At 38.0% G+C, this 24649-nt stretch overlaps 1 protein-coding gene across 2 annotated transcripts in view; it reads right to left on the bottom strand.

Annotated features, from left to right (window-relative positions):
- bicdl1 (BICD family like cargo adaptor 1) overlaps window positions 1–24649 on the bottom strand; it is a 66351-nt gene that overhangs the window by 26152 nt on the left and 15550 nt on the right. The window contains exons 3-4 of one of the 2 annotated variants that reach the window (XM_067414493.1): window positions 8613–8729; window positions 8479–8490 (exon numbers count right to left, since the gene is read on the bottom strand). In XM_067414493.1, the coding sequence (XP_067270594.1) occupies window positions 8479–8490; window positions 8613–8729 (129 nt within the window). The remainder of the gene's footprint in view (window positions 1–8478; window positions 8491–8612; window positions 8730–24649) is intronic. The other variant, XM_067414494.1, reaches the window with a different exon arrangement.

Raw genomic sequence — 24649 nt, 5'->3', positions numbered from 1 at the left:
GTGGATTCGGTTAAACTCTTGTGTAGTTGTTGGAATGCCGTGTTGCCAGGCATCGTCGGTAGGGAGTCACAGAGTCAGGAATGTGTGCTTGATAACGGGAATATTTCTGTTCAAAACAGCCCTGCTGCTCAGAATTTGATCTCAAGTTGTAATAGTCTCACTGTTTCTCCTACACGGCTGCACAAACTATTTTCACACAACAAGTAACGCATGAATTAATTGAAATGGAAATGTATTGACATTGAAATTTAAAAAAAAATAATGGTATCACTTCAAAAAATGCTTTTCTTACTTAGTATTTTTGTCTTGTTTCGTGTCCAAATATTTTTTTTTACATTTAAATTAAGATGCATTTACTAGACAAATAAAATGGCAAAATAGTATGTCTTGTTTTTGCTCAAAACAAGCAAAATGACCTGCCAGTGGGGTAAGAAACTTTTCTTGTTTCTATCTGAATTATTATACATTTTCTTACCTCATTGGCAGATCATTTTCCTTGTTTTAAGCAAAAACTTTATTTAACAATTTAATTTTAATGCATTTTTTTTCTCCAGAAAACAAGACTTAACTTATTTTAGATCTTTTGATATTTGGACTGGAAACAAGTCAAAAATATTAAGAAAGAAAAGCAATTTTGTATATTGTAGTATATATTATATAAGTTTATATTATATATTAATATATAAAAAAATAATTAGCTTTTATTTTTATATTCTTAGTTTTCTTACTTTTTTTTATTGTATGTGCTTTTGTAATTTTATTATTTTATATTTATATTTAGGTTTATTTTTATTTTTTTCCAATCAATATTTTTAGCGCTTCAACTTAAACTTATTTCAGTTTATTGCCAAGACAACATTTAAAAATGTTAGTTTTTCAACTAACATTTATATTCTATTGTATTTCAGATTTATTTCAACTAACAGAGCTGTTTTGATAGTTTTATTGAAGGATAATAACCCTGATGTGGGTTATTAACCCCGTTATTAATAACCCTAATGAGAATCATCATTGAGAATTATGAGGATTTAAGCACCCAGCTGTATTACAGTAATGAGAAATTGGAGAGGAGAGTGTTTAGTTGTCTTAAAAATTAATCTGAACAGTCCTAAAAAAGGTTTTGTTTATTTTAGGCTACATGTAATGTCTTGTTTGTTTCTTTTAAGGCTAAATTTGATCGTGGACATGATACGATTTCATGAGAATAACTCATGAGTGCCTCAAAAAAAAAAGTTTCCCGTCCTGATGTGTGTGTGCAGCGCATGAAACAAACATGAGCAGAAGTTTTGGTGTCTTCTCTCCCTCATGTTATGACCTAGATCTGCTAACCTAGTTCAGCAGCAGCGCTGAGGGATTCTGAGGGATTCTGTGTGATTAACCGGATGCCACACCTGGACATTTAATGCACACTTCTGCTTATCTTCCAACTTTCATTTTGAATGAGCCTAACTAGGCAGTGGCACTGGTATATTTCTGTCCCGGTCATGCGATTGGAATAGACGCTCATTTCTCACCGTCTGGCTGCAGTTTCGGGAACACCCAGACATTGCAGCATTTGCTCTTAAAATAGAACAGAAGTTTTCCTCTCTCGACACGCTTCACATGGGAAACTCGCTACTCTAAGGCCTTTAGTAGCTTCAGTGATCCATTGATACAAGACTAGATGGATCCATGCTTTCATGGGGTTTATGCCAAATTCTGACTCTAACATCTGAATGTCACAGCAGAAATCCAGACTCATCAGACCAGGCAACGTGTTTTGAAATCTTCTATTGTCCAGCTTAGGTGAGCCCGTGTGGATTGCATCCTCAGTTTGCTGTTCTCAGCTGACAGGAGTGGTGTATTCTGCTTCAGAGTTGTGTGTGTTGAGCGTTCAGAGATGCTCTTCTGTAGACTTTGGTTGACGCGGATGCTTATTTGAGTTACTGTTGCCTTTCTATCAGCTGAAGCAGTCTGGTCATTCTCCTCTGGCAAAAACAAGGCATTTTCAGCCACAGAACTGCCGCTCACTGGATATTTTCGTTTTTCCGGCCATTTCTGTAAACCCTATAGATGGTGTGTGTGAAAATCCCATTAGATCAGTTTCTGAGATCCTCAGACCAGTCCGTCTGGCACCATCAGATCTCTGTGAACCTTTTATTTTTTTTTAAACCTGATCTCTGATCAGTTTTATACATTTGTACATTTTTTAATGAGATATTAATCTGACTTCAGGCCTGTAATGCTGCATCATAATCATACACTGTTAGTTCGTTGGCCAACTGACCAGAACTGGCACCCCGACTGAGCCTGGTTTCTCCCAAGGGTTTTTTTCTCCATTCTGTCCCCTGGTGGAGTTTGGGTTCCTTGCCACTGTCTCCTCTTTGCCTTTGGCTTGCTTGGCTGGTGACACTAAATGTTCAACTATATTACTGATCTGCCCGCATTGACACTATATGAGAACTGAACTGAGCTGGACGATGACATCCAGAGCGGCTGTACAGCCCAATCTAACTCTGTTGCATTATTTTTCTGTTAATCTGCTTTGAAATGATCTGCATTGTATAAAGTGCTAAATAAATAAAGGTCACTTGACTATTAGTATAATATTACACAGACACTTGATACTGAATCTTGAATTGCATTTGATAGATTTTACTTAATAAAAAAAAAACATTTGCAATAGGTTTGTAAAAGGTGATTTAAGCATGTTTGGTCTGAGTTTTTGTTGCTTTTACACAGTTTTGACCAACAGCGTGTGGCGTTTTCAAACACTTCGAAACTGAATCATTTTCCAAAGCAAATTGTTCAATTGATTCAAAGCTTTGAAATGCTTTGTTTCTCCCATTACTACTTAAATCACCTTTCTTCCTCATCCTCATACTCAGTTTGAACTTCAGCAGAAGTTTGACCATGGCTGCAGCTGAAATCACATACTTCTCTACAATATAGTAGTCTAGGTGAAAAACAGTATGTGACAAGAGTAGTATGTCCAAATTCACAGTACTCATTAAAAGTAGGCAAAAATTGTCCGGATGACCTATATCTTCCTGTAAAAATCTGAAGTGTGCATACCACAGACACTTTACTATCCCATGAGGCCATGGGAGAGAATTTATAATTGGCATTGAAGCGACCTAACTGAAGCTAATAGGTCACATGATCATGACAACATGGCGTTTGTAGGACGTCCATTTTCCATTTTTAGCGGTCGTGAAGTAATTACTTATTCAAAATAAGTACCTACTAATCAAGAGTAAGCAATTTGGACGTAGCCCATGCCTAATGCATTGAGTTGCTGCCGTGTGATTGGCCGATTAGATATTAGCGTTAACGAGCAGTTGAACAGCTGTACCTAATAAAGTGGCCGGTGAGTGTACATCTAACTTCTGTATTGAGTATTGCGTGGTCTCTCGTTCTCTAATTCATCTCTGCTTGTTTCTACTGTATGTGTTGTCTGTCGTGATCAGAGAGAGAGAGAGAGAGATAGACGGAGAGCTCAGGTTAATCAGCTCAGGTCTGACGGACAGCTCTTCACTGAATCCAACACTAATCGTCTGACTCTCTGTGAGTAAACCCGACACACACTTTATCTCAGTGCTATAGAGTAAAAGCGTGGCGGTACCATGAATCAGTGATGATGGTATTTTGATGTACAACGTTGTCCACATTTTATTTGTATTTTGTTTATTTTTCTGAAGATTTTCACATTTAATTCAATGTGTTGCTTGTCATTTCTTGGTAATTATTTGTGAAATGTACTTGCAATTTCTAAGTGAAAATTGTTTAAAAGTAAATACATTGTTTAAACCTTTATATCTGTATATAAAATGCAGTTGAAAATATTAAGAGACAACATGATTTACACATGCATACATAACCAGACATGCATTAGATGTGGATGATGTACCGGTATTTTTATTTTTATTAAAAGTCCTATTTATTTTTTAATGAGCTTGCACTATACCAACAATAGGGTAAAACGGGGCTAAAGGCGCACTGGGGTAAAAGCTCCTTTGATTTTATTCTCCTCTGAACCACTAGATGGCACAACAACTTGCCTCAGCACTTTCCAAAACATCCGCTTTTCAAAATAGAAATGTCTGATCAGCAATGGCGTAATTTTGCGCTCGGAAAGCGTTCCACCCATAGAGGCGGCCATTGCTAACCAATCCCATTGACTCCCATTCATTTTTGAGTCACTTTGACAGTGAATAACTTTACATCTGAGGCGTTTAAAGACTCCATTTGTCCATTGTTTATTTCTAAAGAAACACGACAATGCATAAAAGGCTCCGTTACCTTGTATCTTACACTATCGCCCCGTAGAAGCTGCTTTTGTAAAAATAGGCTAACGATTGCGTCATAACCAACACGACTCTGTCACACAGCTGAGAAATGACCGTATAGACAGGAGGAGACGCTCAGAAGCCATCTTTTACTGTCTGAGACAGTCGGGGGGACGTGGAGACATAAAGTCTGATAAAGTCAAGGGAGAAGAATGGGGAGAAGCCGATAGTGAGCCAAAAGCAACGGGAGAAAATATTTAAACAATGTGATTCAGATTTCACTTTCCACAACTACTAGAAGACCTACAGCTGTCAGACAGGAGGCTCACGTCACATCTACGTCCTCAAGCTCAGTCTGAGCCTGCGCAGTTCGCTCAGCCATCAGGAAGTGAGTGCCTCTAATTGGCCTCACTTTCCGCCGTTGATGTCAATGGGAACGCTCTGTCCATTTCTTTTACTGTCTATGCTGATCAGGGGCGGCGTTTACGTATGGCAGAGTATGGTAGTTGCCCTCCGCTGGCATTCAGACAAGCAGAGGAAATAAACAGCTCGTGATGCTGCTAGTTAGTGATGTTCCAGCTTTGAAAAGCTCATTTAAACAGCCTAACGCCGTCTCCTCCAGACGCGATGTAATGAGATTTTCAGCGGCAAACCAGACTCGACCAGAGATCAATCAATCTAAAATCACAGCCAATAAGAAGAGTGTGTGTGTGTTGGCTCTCTCTTCAAGCGCACTGACTGCATTCACAACGAAATTGATAGTACAATATCGAATTCATAAATCTTAAACCATTCCTATTTGATTTAAAATACATACTCAGCGAGTGAAAAAAAAAAATGTTCTACCTGTTTTTTCACCTCGAGTTGACAGTTTGAACATAGCCTAGTTGTTTCCTTTCATTTATTTTCAAGATCTAAGGTAAATTATCCATTGTTGTTTTCAGTAAGGTTATATAATGATCATGAAAAATCAAACTCACTTTAAATTCCCTTTACATAAGCACATAATCTGCACTGGTCAAACTTTGTAGCCTATGCTGTGCACTGCAGCCACAACGTCGCAAAAATAAAAACTGTAAAATAGAATCGGCGTTGCGTTTGGTTTGTACAAAAACTCTGATTAACATGGAAAAGAGATTTTTTTCTCACGTGTCGTGTTTGGTTAGGTCACAGTGAAGGCTGTTTCAGGATTTGCATTGATTATTTTATTGTCTGAGGTGATAAGTTCTTTAGTGGATTTTTGTCCACGTTTTGTTTAGATATAGGCTAATGTTCTTGTTTGGGAATGTTGTTGTTGTTGTTGTTGTTGTTGTTGTTGTATGGCCCGCCGGACTCATGCCATACTCTAGGATTTTGTGAAACGCCGCCACTGTGTCTGATCCTTGATGTGATCGCGGGCAGAAGCTCAAAGTTGATTCTGTGCTGATTTGATCTAATATTTGACGTTTTTTAAAATGTTGTAGATTTAAAGGGGGGGTGAAATGCTGTTTCATTCATACTGAGCTTTTTACACTGTTAAAGACTTGGATTCCCATCCTAAACATAGACAAAGTTTCAAAAACTAATGTTGGACGTTTGATGGAGTATTTCTGTGTCAAAAATACTCCTTCCGGTTTCTCACAAGTTTCGGAGAGTTTTTTTCGAGTATGGGTCGACTTGACGTTAATAGAGCGGAAGGTCCTTGTATGGGCCGTACGGGCTCTCCTCCCGGTAGGGCGCGCGCGTGACTAGAGCGAGAGAGGAAATGCACCCCCGTAAACACTGCTCTCAGGTGCAGATCCAGTCGTCCGTGACGTCATTCGTCATAGCTTCGTCATTCAAATGCGCTAACGGTTACTCCATTGTTGTTCTATGTATAACGTTACACTAGTCTGACGTGCAAAACCGTTTTGCTTGCTACTGCTAAGGTTTAGTCGCTGCATACAATAGTCCATAAACCGAATCATGTCCTCATAAACTGCGAGTAAACACACACAAATGTTGACAGGTCACTAAATACAGTCCATACCACAGAGACGGACGTCCTGCTGCTGTTTCTCCTGTTCAATTTATTTAAGCCTCCGGATCTGATTCTGGATCATATCTATTAGCTGACATCGATAGCCATGGGTCTCTCCACGCTTGAGGACGTCACCGCTTTGCACATTCGTCATTCTTTAGCTCCGCCCACACGATACGCCTCCAGGCGCTCTTTTTTTTCCGGAAAGACTCGGTACAGCCCATATTTCTTTTATAAATATGATAAAACTAAAGCCTTTTCGGAGATATGAAGGATGCAATACTACTCTATAGGTACTCAAGATTGACATGAGATTGACTGAAACTGAGTGTTTCACCCCCCTTTAAGGAGCAAATGAGAATAGCTAATATTATTGACTGTATTTTAAAACAAATGTCTTGTTAACGATTTTCAAGCTTATTAAAGCAACAGTTTTTCAATAACAGAAGAATATGTAAAAGTATGGTATTTGGGGTAAAAGACACAATAATTAACATGATGATAAACAGCGGCTGACTTTTCCATTTGTTGACATGATATGGCTGGATTCAGATGGGAAATATCATATTTAGTGCTGGGGAAAAAGTAATCGTGATTAATCGCATCCTATATATATATATATATGATTTTTTCATTTTATTTAAAAAAACATTTTTCTTAAAATACAATTTATGTATACAGTATATGCATGCAAATATTTCTTAAATGTATACATGCATGTGTGTGTATTGATATATACATAATAATTATACACAATACACACACATATATTATGCAAACTTAACTAACTTTTATTTTGGATGCGATTAATCACGATTAACTTTTCCCCAGCACTAATATATTATAAGTCGGTCTCCACCTTAGAGTTAATAACCATATTTATAATAAAACATCATATTTAAAAATATGATATTAATCATATCATATAATAAAATGTTGCTTATTGATATTACTGTAAATCCATATTCAATTATTATGGGATGTCCAATGCTTTCAGAATCTTTACTTTTTAAAATGATTTTGTTTCTGTATTTTTAAAACATATTTTAATGACAGCATATTTACTGAACAAAAATGTATTTATATTTAACAAAATAAACAAAATAGCACAAACTTTGCTAAAGTGATTGTTTTGAACCAGTGAGAAGTTTAAAAAACGTTAAAAACAAAATAAAATAAAAATTTCATTAAAAAAAACATTATAACAGTAGTGTTTGTATCAATACTGTGTCTGTCATTATACATTTATTATTACAAGATTTAATAAGTTATGTTTTTAAGTTGCTCTATAAAAGTTCAATACAAACATATACAGTTATTATCTGCTTTTTTAATATAAAGCTTTTCTCAAACACCTAGGCCACATTTATTGGCACCCCTAGAATTTTTATGAGTAAAATATGACGTATATTCCCATTTATTTTTAAATTTTTAGCACACCAGGGGACACACAACTATGACGACTTGTTCCATGGGACTATAAATGCCAAATTCCCATAATCCTTCATCACAAGGAGTAAAACCAAAGAAATATAGTATAGAATATAATATAGAATAGCTTAAGCATTAAAAATCCCCATATCCACCATCAAGGCAATCGTAAGAAGGTCCATCTTACACTGGGAGTAATGAAAAGCACATTTCCTCTTAATGTGTGCCTTTAGCCCCGTTGTACCCTCATTAATGTCTGTATAGTTACCCGTTAATGACGGAGCATTATTCTAGTGTTAACCCTCTGCCCATAGTTGGCTAATGATGCTTTTGGGAAACTTCACTGAGCTTGTTGCAATGCATTCTGGGATGGCCTTATCTATGGACACAAATTGCAAAATTGATGTCAAATGCTATCTTGGTCGGCAGATCGTTAGGTTCTGAAACAGAGCTAATCTACAGAGCCACGTTTTTCAGCGTTTGCTGCGGTTTGATCTGTTCAGATTTGAGAGAGTTGTTCTGAATAGACCGGCGTCCATTGATGACGGCCTGTGAAACTCACGCTGCCATTGTTTGTCCTGCGCTGTCACATCAAAAACTCCAGGAGCAAATTACACGGCCGTCTTTCAAAGATGAGTTGGCGAGAAGACTCACATTCACTTGAAGCTCTGACATAAAGCATTCAGGATGTGATCGCACAATGAGCTCACATCACAGAACACACACACACACATCCAGGATGAGCATGCAGAAAAGAGGAAGCGGTTCACGAGCACTTACTTCAAGCCCTTGCTGTTTAGTGCATGATACAAATAATCATTTGAGGAAGGAAAACAGAGGAGAGCAGGTTTTGAAATATATCATGGTGTCATGACTCTGTAAATAAATATGATCCAGATCCCATAATGCCTCACCTCGGCCTGTAGGGTCTCGAGACGTGTCATGTGCTGGTTGGTGGAGATGCTTTTCTCTTTGAAATCATCCCGTAAAGAATGAACCTGAGTAGACAACTGTTTCTCCACCTCTGCGGCCTGTGGACACAAACAGAGAAACGAATGTTAGCTTCCCATAGACGTCTAGTCTATAAAGGCTGCTATGCAGCACACAACCACTGGATGAATTCGGGATGGTATATTTTACTGCGACTTTGCAGCCAGTTTGTGAGATACAATATCCCACAATGCAATGTGATTAACCCTCTATTTTAGGGGCCTTTTGTATATAATTGTGATGATTCTTTTATCTATCTATCTATCTATCTATCTATCTATCTATCTATCTATCTATCTATCTATCTATCTATCTATCTATCTATCTATCTATCTATCTATCTATCTATCTATCTATCTATCTATCTATCTATCCTCCTAATAATAATCCACATATAGTGATTGGCTTCATCACTCGTTCTCCTCTCCACCATAAGTGTGTGTGTGTGTGTGTGTGTGGTGGGCGTTCTGGCGCAATATGGCTGCCGTCGCATCATCCAGGTGGATGCTGCACATTGGTGGTGGTTGAGGAGATTCCCCCCTTCAGTGTAAAGCGCTTTGAGTGCCTATAGAAAAGCGCTATATAAATGTAACAAATAATTAAAAAATATATATTATTTAATTTCATTATATTATATAATTATTAATAATGTTATTATAATTTTTTTACAAACCTGACATACCCTGGCTAAATCAATGCCCATTTTTAGTAATAAATTTGAACTATTACTTTTTTTATCATTTAATTTCATTATTTTATATTAATATTATTCTTATATATTTTTTTTTTTTTACAAACCTTACATACCCTGGCTGATGCTATGACCATCTTTAGTAATTAATTTAAATTTAAAATTTTTTTTTTTTTTTTCATTATTTAATTTCATTATTTTATATTATGATTTTTAAAAAATTTTTACAAACCTTATATACCCTGGCTAATACTATATATGCACATTTTTAGTAATTAATTTATATTTTGTTATTTATATTTATTTATTTATTTAATTTTATAAAATACTATGAACAGTTTTGAGCCAAATGACTTAACTATTTTTTTTTTTTTTTTACTTAATTTTTTTATTTTTGCCAATTTAGGTTTACAAGACACCTGGCTGATACTATGAACATTTTTACTAATTAATTTCAACAATTTTATTTTATTTCATTATTTATTTTCATTGTTTTATTTTATTTATTTATTGTTGTTTTACAAAATCAGGTTAACAAGATACTATGGGTGTGTTGTTTTTTGCCACTGGACAGCTAAAGTTTGCCAGGTTAATGGTATTAAGTTATTATCATGTTAAATAGATATAGCTTGATGTCCAGCTGAGAGTTGAAGAGCTGAATTTTAACCATCCAACTATCTTCATAATGTTAGCACACACTTTCCTAACAGTAAGTCAGCTAGCATTATATTATTTCATACAAGAGTGTATTAAAAGAAAAACGAAGCCTGTTGCTGCCCTAATAATCTATGAGCATGAGTCATATTACAACGAAACCTCACCCACACACATACACACATACACACCCCCAGACTTACACCCACACACACTCATTGATCACACTTGGCATTTTGGAGCGTCTGTAGAACATTCCACCAGAGATCCTGGTGTTTTTCCGAGCCGATTGGATGGCTGCGATCAGACCACTGCAGCTGTGAGAAACTCCCATTACCATCAGCGAGACTGCAGTCGCTAAACTGACTCACATCATCTGTGACTGTCACCATGGCAACCCACGAGTCCCGGCTACGTACAAAAACAACAATGACACACACGTCCTGCTGCAATATCTCACACTGAACACGTTTGTTTCTGGACTTCTGTCAGATTATGCACAGGATCCAGTAACCTGCTGTACTATAACCTATAGGGGGCCGTTCACACTGCACTGCTTTTCCACAGTTTTTCTCTGTAAACATGCGCTAGATGGACATCTTTTACTAGCCTGACAAGCCAGACCCACATCAAGATGTTTGGTCTGGAAACTCACCATTGACAGCTCAATCCGAGGGGCGGATAAACGGTTGTCTTTCAAACTCCCTCTGCACGTGATAGGATAGCGCTACACCAACCAGAGCAACGAAGGGGAAGCGGAGCTCATTGACAGATTAAACATTCGCCATATCTGGTCGGCAAAACTCTGAACACATCTTCCCTTTTTAAGAATGACTTCAGTGCCGTTCTTTCTTTTATCAGAGAAAAGCTTAACTCCAAGTCTTCCAGAGTCACGGTCAAAGCTGATTCGAAAGACCGCCGTTCACCAGTTTCTGTGTTTACTAGAAGCACGCAAACGCAACTCGGCTGTCATTATGGCCCCGCTCACCGACTCTATACACGATGTGATTGGCCCGGCAAGAGTTTGGCGTTTACAGCTCAGAAGGGTATTAATAGATGCTAGATGACACTCGCAGCATATTAGATTTGCTGCCGCTAGGGTGCGTCTCGATTTCTAGGCTAGTCTTTCACCATTGTGACAGTCAAAACTGTCCTTCGGATGAGACGTTAAACCGATGTCCTGGACTAATATTAGTCTTGAATTTCCCCAGCTGAAGATAAACTCCGGTCCCGAAATCTCTACTGCACAGACTCGGTCCCAAGATGTCAGCGTCGTGCAGGCCGCCTGAAAGCTTCAAATTTGGCAAGTGGAAACGGATGATGTCGAGTATTCCATATTTTTTTACGGTCTATGGTTCAGCCCAAGCGCCAACCTCACCCAGTTTCTGCTGAAGACAATACGGAAGTGACTTTCATCGACTGGCCATTGGGGACAGGCTCCAGAAGGGAGCAGAATCTCATTGAGTCCCATGTTAAAATTCCCAACTTTACAGCAGAAAAACACACGTTTACAGCCTGGTACAAATTGTGGTTTTGGTCTAAACGTCTAATTATGCCCTTCATGATGACTGTGAAGGGGAGAATTTTTTACACTGAAAAAAATGAGGTTTTTGTCTTGTTTCTCGTCCAAATATCTAAAAAATCTTAAAACAAGAAGTATTTACTAGACAAGCAAAAGTAATTGTCTTGTTTTGTTGTTAAGAGTTTTTTCCCCCTAAAAATAAGCAAAATTATCTGCTAGTGGGGTAAGCAAAATAATCTTAAAACAAGGTTATTTAGCTTACATTAAGCAAAACTCTCTTAATCTTAAGTATTTTTTTCCCAAAACAAGACAGTAACTTTTACTGTTTTATACTTAATGTAAGAACTTTTAGAAATTTTGACTAGAAACAAGACAAAAATACTAAGTAAGAAAAACATTTTTTTTGCAGTGTGATAACTCATTTGTTTACATTATATAAAGCCTTAAAGTTCTGCATAATTAAGGGAGTGGTTTCTTTTTTACAGTCTATGGTTTAGCCTCACCACAGAGTATGCACGATCGCAAAATTGAAAGTGTAAGTAAATCAGAGCGTTCATTCAAACACGATTTCAATATTTTACCGCTGTTTGAAAGCGACTCCCTGAGCCCCGAGGCATGCAAATATCTCCCAATATGAAAACTATCTTAGGCTGGGCTGTGTAGTTAACCATCTTTTAGCTCTGCATTATGCTTGAAGAAAAATTCTGTCTCTATTTGCACTTTGAATATTGACATAGTACTTTGATTATGGTTGCACTTAAAATATCTATGATTATTTTGTGGAAAGAAGTTCAATTAGTAGATCAAAGGTTGTAGAAGCTCATAAATCATGTGCAGTTCTAAGGCCTGACGAGACAAACATACAGGAGAGAAACCAGTGTTTGTTGTCTTTTACTGTATGATAAGTCATATTCAGAAAGTAGAACTTAAATGACAAGTTAATTAGTTGTAAATACCCTCAGACAATTTTTCTAGTCATTTAGCCTATTCCATCATTGAAGATCCTTTAAAAATACTGTGTAAAAATCTCATCTCATTCTCATGAATCCAATCTCGTGTCTCTTCACACCCCTAGTCTTTACTGTTTGTTAAATAAAAGCATTATGACACAAAGCTTAGTGTGCTTGCCTTCTCCTAATTAGGACCCGAATGTGTAGGTAAAAGCTCCTGTGATTTTTATCCTCTAATCCACTGGATGGCTCAAACTTGCCTCCAAAAAAACTTTCCAAAACATCCGCTTTTCAAGATGCATGTGGAATGTGTCTGATGCCTGACGTGATCACGGGCAGCATTGCAAAGTTGATTCTGTGCTGATTTGATCTAATATTTGATGTTTGTTTTTTGTTTTTTAATGTTGTAGATTTAAGAAGCAAATGAGAATTGCTAATATTATTGACTGTATTTTAAAACAAATGTCTTGTTAATGTTTGTCAGTTTTGTTGAAAGTAATTAAAGCAACAGTTTTTCAATAACGGAAGAATATGTAAAAGTATGGTATTTGGAGTAAAAGACAATAATGACTTTTCCATTGGTTGCCATGACATGGTTAGCTTCAGATGGGAAAAATCATATAGTTGTGTGTCCACTTTGAATGATGATTTGAGAAACTTTACTTTTTTAAAATAATTTTGTTTGTATTTTTTAAACATATTTTTATTTTAACATTTTAATGACAGTATATTTATTGAACAACAATGAATTCTTTTATTTATCAAAATAAACAGAAAATAGAACAAACTTTTATAAAGTAATTGTTCATGTTTTGAATAAGTATGAAGTTAGACATTCTTAAAGGTGGGTAAGTGTTATTTCACAAAAAAAATTTTTTACAAAACATACTCGGCCGAATCCAATAACAAACTTGTAGCCAATCAGCAGGTAATGGGCGTGTCTACTATTGATGGTGAGAAGAGAGCGCTGGCTCAGTGTGTGCATAGAGTACATGTCATTATTCAAAACACACGACACACATGATGGACATTAGCTGAGAACTAATATATGCTGGCTTTTGCTTGAATATGCTCGTGTGTCATGTTCACTTGTTAGTCCATTTGCGATCGTATTGTCACTCACTTCAGTGATGATAAAGACCCGCTCATTTCCACACCGTATGGAGCATCTAAATCTTCTCACTGTTTGTGTGTTGTAAGCGTCAGCTAACAAAATGTGTCCGACAAGTAAGATACTATACTCATAATATATGTTTCTTTCCTCTTTTCATGATCTATATAACCCTTATCCGGTTATAACTAGGGGTGTCCCCGACTAAGGGTGCGTTCACACTTGTAGTTCGGTTCGTTTGGTTCGTTTGGTCCGGACCAAAAAACAAAAACAAACATAATAGTCCTGGTCCGCTTAGCGTTCACACGGGCATTTTTAACAGCGAACCTAAAGTTACCGAACCAAAGGCACAGGGAGACGCTCACAACCTGATTGGTCGGCTTATATGACGTAGGAGCTCGCTTACCGAACATTCAGAACAATGCTGTGTGCGGATTACACGCGCGGGCATTTTATGCGTGTACATATGGCATTATTTTTTACCAGAGAACTCCTGAAGAGCTCATGAAATGTTCAAAACATTCAAAACAACGCTGTGTGCTGGATTAAACGCGATCATTTTATGCGTGTAACACATTTGGCATTATTTCTTACCAGAGAACTCATGAAGAGCTCATGAAATGTTCAAAACAACGCTGTGTGCTGATTAAACGCGATCATTTTATGCGTGTACATGTGGCATTATTTTTACCCGCTGAGAACTCATGAAGAGCTCATAAAATGTTCAAAACATTCAAAACAGCAGCAGGATTCCCTCCGTTGTGCAGAACAGAGACGGCCGCTGTCGTCTGTACCTGCTAATGCTAATAATGGGCAACACAGGAACTTTGATGAGAAGAGTATGCTTTTTGTGTGTTTTAGCATTTTCAAAACATGCTCGTCTGACCAAATATTGATGATCGAGGCTCTTCCTCGTTGCTCCACGTTTGCCCTCTAATGTTAAAGTTACTCATTTTGGATACACCGATCTTTCCGCGTCGTCAAATCAGCTGCATTATGCGTCGCATCTTGTGACATTACGTCCGGTTTTTGGTCCGTTTACATGTCTTTGGTCCGTGTTGCGTTCATATATCAATCGAACCGCACCAGAGTTCGTTTGGAAGCGGACCGAGACCCATCTTTTTAGCGGTCTCGGTCCGCTTGTTTGGTGCGCACCAGGGTTCGGATGGCAGCGTTCACATATGTTCAAATGAACCGCACTAACCGAGCAACCGCACCAGGGTTCGTTTTAATCGAACCAAACATGACAAGTGTGAACGCACCCTAAGGATTTATACATTCGAATCTGAATTTTCGAATTCTCTCTATGGTCGGCCGATAGTCGAATCATCTACGTGTGTGTAAACCATAGACTGGAAAAAAATAAATATACGGTATAAACGGGTTGGGAAGGGCAGGACACTAGTCAGCAGGAGGCTAAGACTATTTTTATTTTACTTTACAAACGGCACACAGCCACCACTTTTAATAAAGGGATCAAAACTAGGCTACATTCATAAATTAACCGTTCTCTCATAACATTTAAACGTGCAGTATGCAACTTTTGGCCACTAGGGGTCACTCATTCAAAATAATAACAACTGACGTACTTTGATGACGTCGGGAAAGTGCGTGGGCTCATGGGAGTTGTTGTCATTATTGCCACTGTCAACCAGCGAATCTGGCATCTCCAGCAGAAAACATGTTCACTGACAAGGTAATTGATTGTTATATTACATCTCTATTATTATTAAGTTTAGTTACGGCTTTTCACTTTATGTAATGTCAATCTAATGAAATAGCAGCAAGCTACCGTTACTTAACAAACTTATCAGTAACGTTAGATAATGTGTGAGACAGAATGTTGTGCGGGCGGTCGCTATGTCAACATACCTATAAGTTGGTAGGCTATGTTGACATATTTACCGCGCATCATAATTTGAGTTACTCAAATTATAGATATATTGACATGGCATCCGCGATTGTCGAACATTCTGTACATCAACTGTTCAATAAGGAAATAAATTTCAATTTAGTTTATCATTACCAACATAAAACATAGTAAATGAGAGAACCAGCACCTGCAATACGTTGTTCATTGGAACACGCGCTGTGTCGCTCCCCACGTTCATCAATCATTCTAATAAACATTTATTTTGGAACTCAGAGATATATGAATAAGTAGATCATTATTAAATCAATATTATATGTAGCTAGTATTAACATATGATAAAAGTGACGGTCACCTTATATTAATTGACCAAGATAGCGGCATATTACCTTATGAAGCTAACGTTACTTTCTCCAGCTACATATAAAACCAATAATAGCTAGTCCATCTGCGTTTTACACATGACATCATCGTGTCACCAAATATACGGATAGAAATATACTTTTGAATCAGTTTTAAAAAAAATAGCTGTTTCAGTCTCCAAAAACACAGAATCCGCCTGTTTGAAAAGCCGATACAATACAAAATGTATACGTATTCAGCTAAACTCGTCTCAATGTGGTCAAGATCGCTATGCAATATGCAAACATACAGCATGTTATGATTATATGATTATTATGTTAGCTGAATGGTTACTTAAATGACCTGTTTATTAAAACGCAAGCGAGATCAGCATCTCTCTGCAGTCCGAGCTTGTCACGAAGATTTCGCCATCTTTCAAAGGCTTCTCCAAGGTTTACACGTCTCTTGCTTCTTCTACTGTCCCAAAATCTTCTCGGGTCATTTTTTTCACCCTTACGTTTGCGCTTTGTTGAGCTGGCAAAACGTACAGGCAAAGAGTAGTCATGATCCATTATCATACAGACTTTTTTATACGGGGGTTCCCCTTATACTGTCTGTCAGTGTTCCTCTTTGAGTTTGGCGGTTCCGCCGAGTTCCGCAGGAAGCAAGACGCAAACGTGGATATGACGTGAAAGACTGGCGACATAACGGAAATAAAGACACGGTCCGTGTCTTCGAATTAAAATATTAATTTCTCTGGCTTTAGAAGTTAATTGGAACTGTCGGGATAATGTAAACACACAACTTTAAAAAATATATAACATAGATATAGTGATCTTTTATATTTTTAATGCTGAAACATTACATATTGTGCCTTTAAAAGCTGCGATCGAAACACAGAACATCACACAAATAAGAACATTTTGATAAATAAACCTAAAAAAAATAGCTGCCTAGAGAGGAAAAGAACACTTTGAGTGCGTTTATATGCACGTTCTTAAGCCGATTGTGCCTAAAGGGGGTCTCACACCGGACTGAAGCTCAGCGCCGTGTCTCAGGATCTCACACCAGGCAGACGTGAACATTATATACGCGCGAGCTCAATTTTGAATTGACTTCTGACAGAAGAGCTGCACGATGAGTGTATCTTGTAGCACAGAGTGAAATCAGTATATAAATTCACGATTTGAGGGAAATATACATTTAATCGCCGCGGACAGGCGTCGAATGCCGACGTCGGTGTATGTGTTTGAATTTTAAAGGCGCAGCACGCCCGGGCGAAGCTCAGTGCCCTTAAAAAGGCGATCGCTCAGCGCCGTGACATGTCTTTATAACACTAATATTGAGCACCCCCATTTTGCCAAAATGGTATGATCCTCATTTCATAACACCCGCGAAGATTCGACCATGAGATCAGTGGTCGGATCCGGTCCTGCATGTCGATGCATCGAATCTTTGACTATTAGGGGTCACCCCTAGTCATAACTGTATGTCGTTAACTGGACTGTCGTGCTCGTGTACTTTCGAGTTGTCATGAGAACGGTTTGTTTTTGTGATCGCGATAACCTCTCTAATCTGGTCATAATTGTAATATGTCGTTAGCTGGACTATCATGCTTGTGCACTGTCGAGTTGTTCATGAGACCGATTTGTGTTTATGTGATGGATATTCACTTTTTCATTGAATATTCGACCTGGATTAGTAGCATGCCATAGTTGTTGCCTGGGTTACGTATGTGTGGGGCGGAGCTATCAAAAAAGAAAAATTTCGGGGTAGGGGCATGTTTGTGTTCCTGATTTGAAATAACCAGAAAGCACCCCCAACCCCACCTTTTAAAGGTGTCATGAACTGGCTTTTATTCTTTTTTTCTACTGTTGTCTGAGGTCAACTAATGAAGTTCGTGTGGTTTTTACATTCAAAAACATCATAACTAATAGGCTATTTTCTACACTGATTTTGAGGCTTTCTCCAAAACATTGGGTTTTGATGGGCATGCCACACTGGAGACTTGGGAGTAAGCGCCCACGGCTAGGATTGGATAAGATTTGCATATTTAATGAGCTTAAGCTTCCCTGTCAGTTCAGGTAGAGGAGAGATTGAGGGAGAAGCGGCAACTGGGATGATTCTCTCGATCACAGGGCTCGTAAACGTCTTGATCAAACAAACACAATGATTTATTTCTCATCCACCCGCGATTGATTGGAAAATTATTTTTATATTACACATAGCCCACACGATCGGTCGATTTAAAAGCGCGAACAGCGCACACACACACACACACACACACACACACACGCGTGCACATGCGCCGCCCTTCAAATGTCAAATCGAGAGAGACAACAGCGCAGATCAAGAATGGAATATAATGAGATTAATCGGCCTACCGGGCTTTGCGAACAATGGCCAATACGTATCTGAGTCGAGCGTGCGAAGCTATGTTCTGTTAGACACGTACACATAAGCAAAACGATCTATACCAATGCAGTACTATCACATATCAAAGCACGTTTTACTCACATAAGTGTGGTGCACCATTTCTCTCAGATCCAAATCCAGCATCGACCGGAGATTTGTTTACAAACGATTCCGCAGTGAACTGAAGAGAACATGTCTTCCCCATATGAGCTGAAACTTCATAAAAAATAAAGTTCAACCACACATTCCTAATATTAGGATCCGAAGGAAGCTTATGCAGCGACTGTGTTCTTCCACGACCAGGAATAGCGGAATATCTTGCTATCTTGCTCTGCATGTTTATTGTTGTTGACTAGCATGAGCCCTTCATGAGTCGGTGGGCGGGGCTACTGGATTAGATGTGCTGTAGAGGCGTTTCGTCGTGCTATGATGTATGAAGCACAGGACCATTTGCTGAGCCTGGTGTCTATAAAGGTTTTTCTTTGATTAACAAGGAAGTTTTCAGCTCTGAAACTTAGAGGATATTCTTATATTAGCATGATCTTTTATATATCAAAAGCTCAAGAGAAAGTTGATTCCTCAATTCATCACCCCTTTAATAATAATAATAATAATAATAATAATAATAATAATAATAATGTGTTCGATTTATATAGTGCTTTTCAAGGCACTCAAAGCGCTTTACATTGAAGGGGGCAATCTTTAAAACATTATTTTAGCTGAAGTGTTTGTATCAATACCGTGTCTTTTGCCCTGTGTGTCTGTGGGGAAAAAGCCCCCTTCACCACCTCACAAAATATCTTGCTCCATTTATGTTCACTACAAACATATATATTTTTTCTGCAATCATACCCTGCAGAAACAACATGACCTCTGCGTCAGGCCTTCCCGCTTGGGTCTCTTCAGTGCTGGAAAGCTTTTGTAATATTAATGCAGGTCTTAAAGCTTTTTCCTGATCATAACCCTTGTTTTTCCAGTGATATTCCTCTGAGCTTTTCTCTTTTGTGATGTGTGGAGTCTGGTCCAATCAGTCTTTTAATGCAAAAAAAATGTTTTCATTTTTGACAGTATGCATCACAATATGTCTAAGGTTGCTTTCACTTCTACACGTTTGTTTCTGAACCTGGTGCATTTTCTTCCTTGGTTCGGTTTGTTTAGGCATATGTGAACACGGATCCGCACCGAAACAATCGCTTCAAGACCGCCTGAACGAGGAGGTATTGGCTGACAGCAAACAAACTCTGGGGCGGGTCGCTTGAGGTGTGAAAGCAATCTGACACAATGGACCAAATGGTGTTATAACTCAGAACGGGAAATGTGCTATAATATAAACAGAGTAGTGTCAGATCCTATGAGTGAGTACATCAGTTATCATAGTACCCAAAGAGCACCTCTTCATCTTAAAGTGTTGTGTAATTGTCCTTCTCTTTGCAAAAATGCAGTCCTGAAGAAGCCTTGACAGTGTTTGTGTGTCTTGACACAGTTAACCTTTAGACAGCGCTGGGTGATCCAGAGAGAGCATGTTTTTGCTGCCGTACTAATACAAATAATTTGAAAACAAAAAAAACAAAAGAATTTGACAGTGGGAACGACGGCTACATTCAGTGTTTGTGTGTGTCGCAACAGTTGCAATTAAAGCCACAATAAGCTCATGGAGCGAACATGGCAATCATCTTGATGGATGATGCAGAGGAAACTCTGACCAATGAGAAGACAGTTGTACTTCCATGTGACTTAAAAGGTTAGTTCACCCAAAAATGAAATTGATGTCATTAACTCCTCACCCTAATGTCGTTCCTCACCCGTAAGACCTCCGTTCATCTTCAGACACAGTTTAAGATATTTTAGATTTAGTCCGACAGCATATCTAAGTGTATACACACTATACTGTCCATGTCCAGAAAGGGAATAAAAACATCATCAAAGTAGTCCATATGTGACATCAGTGGGTTAGTTAGAATCTCTTGAAGCATCCAAAATACATTTTGGTCCAAAAATAACAAAAACTACAACTTTATTCAGCATTGTCTTCTCTTCCGCGTTTGTTTTCAATCCTCAAATAAAGATTCAAACGGTTATGAATCAGCGGATTGATTCATGATTCGGATCGCCAGTGTCACGTGATTTCACTGATTCACAACCGTTTGGTTTGAATCTTTATTTGAGGACTGAAAACAAACGCGGAAGAGAAGACAATGCTGAATAAAGTCGTAGTTTTTTTTATTTTGGGGTGTGGAGCAACATTAGGGTGTCATTAATGACATAAATTTCATTTTTGGATGAACTAACCCTTTAAACACAATTTGGTACGTTTTGAAATGTTGCCTTGTAAAAGCGAACCAATGCAACAACAAATTGATTCCCTGTTTCAGAACAAAACAAATGATCTATAGGTGTGAAATGCCCTAAGTTATAGATTCTTAGATATTTATTAGGGGTGTCAACAATAATCGATTCGGCGATGCATCGCGATGCGGGGCATGAATGATTCAGCATCGATGCGGCAAAGTGCCATAATCGATTATGTCACTGTTTATTTTCTGGCGGACGATAAAGTTGTGAAGTTTCAAATACTTCCGGTTCCGGGAGAATAACAACAACAACAAGGAAGATGGCTGAGGATAGACGGGTTATTAAAAACGCGCTAACGACCCGAGGTGTGTAGGATTGTTCGTATATATTTTTTGCACAATAATAAATTAATCTATAATGACGAAATACGGCGCAATTCACCTTTATTCCACAAGGTGGCAATGTCTGATACCCAATGATGAAGTGACGTTTCACTCATAGTTACCTCTGACAGAAAACGAAACAATAATTATAATCTGCAAAACTTGAAATGGCTCAGTGATTTACAGCAGAGAGCAAGTACTTAACACAATCATATGTTAGTGTCACTGTCTCTTGATGATGGATGTGGTCAAGAAGCTGTCAGTGATCAAAATATTGATTTTGAAGACGTTGAAAATTAGTTGGGAGAATATGCTGGAGATCGCGAATGAGGCAGATGCTGAATATGGTAAACGAGCTCTGACGAGGTCATATGATGATGGTATTAAACATCTGCTCAAACTGAATCTTTCCAAGCTCCAAAAGGTAACGAAATAGGTTTTATTTTATTCTTCTGTAGCTGTTACTCTAACATCAGGAGTTTTATATATTATCACGACAGGTCGAGGTCTATCCATGTTAAATATAGATCTGGGTCGCTAACAACCTGAATATGTAAGAATGTTTGGTGAAACAGTCATGCATTTAAGGGTTAATTGCATTTTATTTAATTACATTTTATTTTATTGAATAACTTTTATGTCAAAGATACAGGAGACACATAGCAGCCAATACAATCTGTTGTTTAATATCTGCTTGTATTGCCTCATGACTGATGAAAAATTTGCTTTGTGTGCAGTAGAATTTTGATGCATCACAATGCATCGTAGAATCGAATTGAATCGAATCGTTACCTGGTGAATCGTAATCGAATCGAATCGTGAAGGCAGTGCCAATGCACACACCTAATATTTATTCACAGATTTTTAATTATTTTTTAATTATTTTTTCATTCTGAGTCTTGTTTTTTTCCTGGCATGAGGAATCTCCTGATAAAAGCGTTTTTCTGAAATAATAGCTCAGCTATTTTGAGAACAAAGAGGAAATGTCACCCATCTTGACCTTGGATTCAACTTTCCTTTGGCACAGATAAAGACTGGAGACTGATAAAGAAATGTTGAGCAGGTTTTCACTTGTAGAGTCCTTTGACTCATATCAGATTGCTGAACTTCTCATTAGTTTGATATCGTTTAAGCCAAAAAAAAAAACGTCATCAAGAATAGTTTATTGCTCTGCTGATTCATGAAATGACGGTGAAGCAAGGAGGGCGTTGAAGTATGGTTATCTCTATTACTCTGAAGACAGCAATGCTAGTCTAGTACTACTCTAACTTTTATTAATGTTTCGAATTAGCCTTTACTTTTATATTTTCAGTTTTCATATTCATTTTGGTGAAATTTTGTGTAATTTTTAATGTAAAAATATTAAATATTATTATTTAGGTTTAATGGATTTATTTATTTTTATTTTATTTCCAATTAGCTGTTTTAGTCCTGCCTTTATTTCAATTAGCATGTTTCTAATAGTTTGTTAACCCTGGTTGAAAGGCACAACCCGAGATCGAAAAATGACTGGCGTCTTTTGAGAAGAGATTATAGTCTGCTTTATAGTCTTGACTGAAAAACATCTGCTGGTTTGTGGTCAAACAGGAAGCCGTATGTATCTTCCTGTTTGCCTTTACAAGGTTAGTTATTTGAATTTTAAGCTTGCATTAAAGCGGTCATGAACTTAAAAATCTAAATTAACTTGATTAATTTTTTGACATATAAGAGGTCATTGTACTCCATGTCACACATCAGTTTCAGAAATTTCATATTAGTCTAAAAACAGCTTGAAGTCAATCTGCAAAAACAACAGGATGTGGAATGTGCCACTGTATTACATAATAGTGTAACTAAACACCGCCTTGCAGCAGCCAATCACAGCAGAAGTCTAGACACGCAGTAGACACGCCCCTTTTCAAAGAGAGCGTTCAAATTGGGGGCTAAAATTGGGAGGAAAATTTGAAAAATGACCGTTTTTTATGTAAAATTCCTTTCTAACATCATAAGTGCCTCCCAGGAAATATTATAAAACAATAAAATAATGCAATACATGACCCCTATAAATTGAGTGCTCAGGAGACTTCAGACTGAGTTCACAGTTTTATCCAGTAACACAGTTTGTCCTTAAAAACAGGCATAAATAAGACATAATTATCATATATAATACAGCTGTAAAATGAATGTGGAGTAGCTCAGATCATTCATTACAGAAGAAGCTGATGGGAAACGATTGAATTAAAGGCATGGTCCACCCAAAATGAAAATTTCATCACTACTTGCCCTCATGTTGGTCCAAACCTGTATGAGTTTGTTTCTTCTGTTGAACATAAAAGAAGATATTTTAAAGGGCCATGAAAGCCCCTGTTTTAGCAGCAGTCAGTTCTCTCCACAGTTTTTAAAGGCTATGAAAGTGGCCCTGGTTTAGTGGCGGCACATCAATGGCTTCTGATTCAGACAGTTTTTTTTCCGATCTCATCAAAGCCTCAAAGCTTCCCACAAATGCACGCTGCAAATGACCATAACACACACATGGCTCACCGTCACACAAATACATATATCCTGTGGCAGCTGATTCAATGCACAATTAAATGCATTTGGTTTAGGGTTTCATGGCCCTTTAAAGAAATGTTGTTAACCAGAGGGCACCCATTGACTTCCTTAGTGTTTTTTTCCTACTATGGAAGTCAATGGGTGCCCTCAACTGTCTGGTTCCCAACAAAATATATTCCTTTCTGTTCAGCAGAAGAAAGCAACTCACACAGGTTTGGACCAACATTTTCATTTGTGGGTAACTATCCCTTTAACATTTAAATCTATGACTTTTTGATTGCAGACTGGTGTTTTCCCCAGAACTAATATCTGAGAAGCAGGAGATTTAATTTAAAATCTCTGCTGAATCTTAAGTGTGATTTTTCTTTCCCACAGGATCTAACATCCTTCATGATGGCATTTAAAACCCAAGTAATTACATTTGCATCACCCTCGAGTGATAGTCAAATCAAAGAGCCATTAGTCATTTTGGTGGCTGTCCATTCCAGTGTTATAGTGTCTGAGCTGAAGGAGGAAACACCATAGACTGTAAAATAATATGGACGTAGTGTCCGTGACGTCACCCATAGGATTCCGTTAAGCCGTTCTGAAGCTTAAAGTAGGGCGAGCTGGGCGTCGCCATCTTGCGAGCACGTCACCGCGTGTCACTCCCGGATAACCGTAAATGGGCAAAAAGGCGGGATGTGCTCCCGGATGCGGGATGTGCTCCCGGATGTGTGGAAAGGCTCGCTGTTCTTTTCTGACTGTAGATCCGACTCTTGTTTTCTGCCTCATTTACACAACAAAGAGCAATACTAAAGGAACAGTTTTTACACTCGTTTACAGTGTCTTATTCTTTGTATCCGAGGGTGATGATGCACATTGTTGGGGTCGGAAGGAAGGGAGGCAATCACGTTCCCATGATAACATGTGGAATTGAATATAACACTTGGGGTTGCCATAGCAATATGTGGGACTAGTGATCGGAGATGCTGAGACATCCCTTAGTCATATTGTCAGAGGAGGAAACCTGTGACATTTCTGCAGTATAAAACTGGAGACATTTTAATGAAATGTCAGCCTGCTGGACAGTTCACATGCTGAATCGAGAGCGGGGTCACTTAAAATTGCTTTTATGTACCTGTGCCCACTAGCCTGATATGGTCATACTCAGCTCTAGTCAGAATATGAGTCTGATGCCCCATTGGGCTGTGATTATG

The sequence above is a fragment of the Pseudorasbora parva genome, chromosome 13, assembly GCF_024679245.1.
Source record: "Pseudorasbora parva isolate DD20220531a chromosome 13, ASM2467924v1, whole genome shotgun sequence".
Classification (NCBI taxonomy): Eukaryota; Metazoa; Chordata; class Actinopteri; order Cypriniformes; family Gobionidae; genus Pseudorasbora; species Pseudorasbora parva.
This window is presented reverse-complemented; position numbering and strand designations above follow the sequence as displayed.